This window comes from Charadrius vociferus, unplaced genomic scaffold (genome assembly GCF_000708025.1).
Source record: "Charadrius vociferus isolate BGI_N301 unplaced genomic scaffold, ASM70802v2 scaffold430, whole genome shotgun sequence".
NCBI classification, from domain to species: domain Eukaryota; kingdom Metazoa; phylum Chordata; class Aves; order Charadriiformes; family Charadriidae; genus Charadrius; species Charadrius vociferus.
In genome coordinates, this window is record NW_009646541.1 from 1,514,708 (window position 1) to 1,516,956 (window position 2,249).

Consider the following 2,249-nt stretch of genomic DNA (forward strand, 5'->3'; position numbering starts at 1 on the left):
AGGTGTTCAAGGCCAGGTTGGACGGGGCTTGGAGCAACCTGGGCTGGGGGGAGGTGGCCCTGCCCGGGGCAGGGGGTGGGACGAGATGATCTTTAAGGTCCCTTCCAACCTAAACCATTCTATGGTTCTATGCGTTTTCCCTTCCCCAGGTTTCCCTGGGCAGGTTCTTGGCCTCAGTCCCCAGGAGCAGAGCTGGGCTCCAATGCCGGTGGAGGAGCAGGTTGGAGTCGGGGGTGCCGGCCTGCCCGGCACGCGGGATGGGGGGACTGAGGCCAGGGAGCAGCAGGAGATGAGGGCAACCCCATCCTCCCCACCCACGGGCTCTGCTGACGGCCACCTGGTGGGCCCCAGGTGTGGTGGGTGAATGGGAAATAAAGAGTGCTGAGAGCCTCAGGAGTGTTTCAGCTGCTGTCTCCATCCTAGAGGGTTGGGGTGCAGAGGGCCGGGGATTTCGCTGTCCTTCATGCTGTCTCAGTGACCCGTGAAACGAACCTCGCAGCTCAGCACCTTGGTTGGGTGGAGGACCTCCAAACCCGCTGCCCCTGCGGTGCCCTTAACTCCTTGGGCTACCGGAGGGCCAAGCCTGAGCCTCACAGCCCCTACACAGAGGGGTCCCGTGGGAGCCCGGATCAGCCAGAGACCTTCTGTGAAGTATGGTGAGTGTCTAAAATCTTCTTCTACCTTTGCGCTGCAATTCCTTTGTGAGCAAAGTTGAGCTGTGAGTAAAGAATACGGGGTAATTTCCCATTCCTCCTGATACTAGATGACCTTTAAGGTCCCTTCCAACTCTAACCATTCTGTGACTCTGTGTGATTCTATGGGAATTCAGAAACATGAAGCAAGCTAGCGGGATGCTGTCCTTGTTAACTCGGGAGCACGCTCGCGCAGGGGCACCTCACACGTCCCCCTTAGGAGGGAGCGAAATAAAACAGACTAAATTCAGAAAGGGCGACTTCTGTGCAAGCACCTTGCAGGTGCCGCATCAAAGATCAGTTTATCCCCAGGCGACGTAGTTCAAACGCTGCAGCGAGGAAACGGGCCGGGGGAGCCTGACGCCCCTCTCGGCTTCGGTTCAGCCACCGCAGCTGTCCCCTCCTCTGAGGCAGAAGAGGAAATTTATGGCTCTCCCGCAATGCGAGCAATGCGCTGAGCGCCCACAAGGTAAATGCCCGTTTGTGCTTGAACCCGTTCCCGACCTGAAGTCACTGCGCACACAAGGCTAACGTGATGCGGTGAAAGAGAACCCATTTCGGTTGCTTTTTAAGCAGATTACAGCAGATTAGCCGACTAATCTACATGGAATCCTCTCTCCAACAATTTCAAACTGTAAACAAATCCAGCCACTTTTGTACTGCGTATAAATATTTACTGTGGATTATATGAAGATTAGCTTCAAATTATATTTGCAACAATGGTTTTATTTTGTGACTCGCTACCTTTAGTAATGTAAAACCTTTTGAAAGAAATACACCTTCAACAAAGCGTGAACTTAAGGCCCATCAGCTGCACGATGGCACTGTACCAGCGCGTGTACACAAACAGAAACAGAATACAATATCGCCGACAGATGAAGGAAACGAAGAATAAAAGCGCTGTGGGCAGAACAGAACGCCTGGGATTATCATAGCGTGGAAGTAAAATCTTCCCTGTAAGATCTGCCTCGGTCGCTGACACCTCACTGCTGCTCACAGTCGGTTCTTCGGCTGCAGAACAGAACCGTGGATGGTTTGGAAGCAAAGGGCGGTTGATGGATGTTCTTTAGTGTCCTGAGATGTCACCCACCTCCGGTGGTCACTGGGAGTGACCCTGCCCTGCTCGCCAGTGCCGGTAAGGGCCGAGGCAGCCTTCGGAACGGAGCAGTTCATCTCCCTGAAGATCCGGGGTTTCCCTCATGACTCCGGCCCTATGGAGCAGCCTCAGAGCCACCAGATCAACGCTTCGCAGGCCGCTGCTGGCCCCGGCGACACCCCTGCAAGCCCAGTGTCTCGCCGTGTTTGATTCCCGAATTTTTTCTGTGCCTCCTCCCCTCTTGCTCCCCCGGGGTGGGGGTGGCGTGAAGCCCACTCAGGCAGAGGAGATGCCCTTGAGATGGCCAAGTTGGCAGAGAGGGGGATGCGAGCTCGCCTTACCGATCACCACCACTTGCCTCCCCGGGGTGAGATTTTCCGCAGCAGCTGCTGGGAGGGGAAGAACCCCCTTTCTCCCATCGCCTTTCACTTCTGTCCTCTGCTTGATCTTATTTATAAAAA

At 55.0% G+C, this 2,249-nt stretch overlaps 1 protein-coding gene across 1 annotated transcript in view; it reads left to right on the top strand.

Annotated features, from left to right (window-relative positions):
* Positions 1-202: 202 nt before the first annotated feature.
* The window catches only part of PDGFA (platelet-derived growth factor alpha polypeptide), a 41,649-nt gene continuing 39,602 nt past the window's right edge, over positions 203-2,249 (top strand). Inside the window, exon 1 of the mRNA XM_009886164.1 lies at positions 203-356. Coding sequence (XP_009884466.1) covers positions 203-356 — 154 coding nt within the window. The remainder of the gene's footprint in view (positions 357-2,249) is intronic.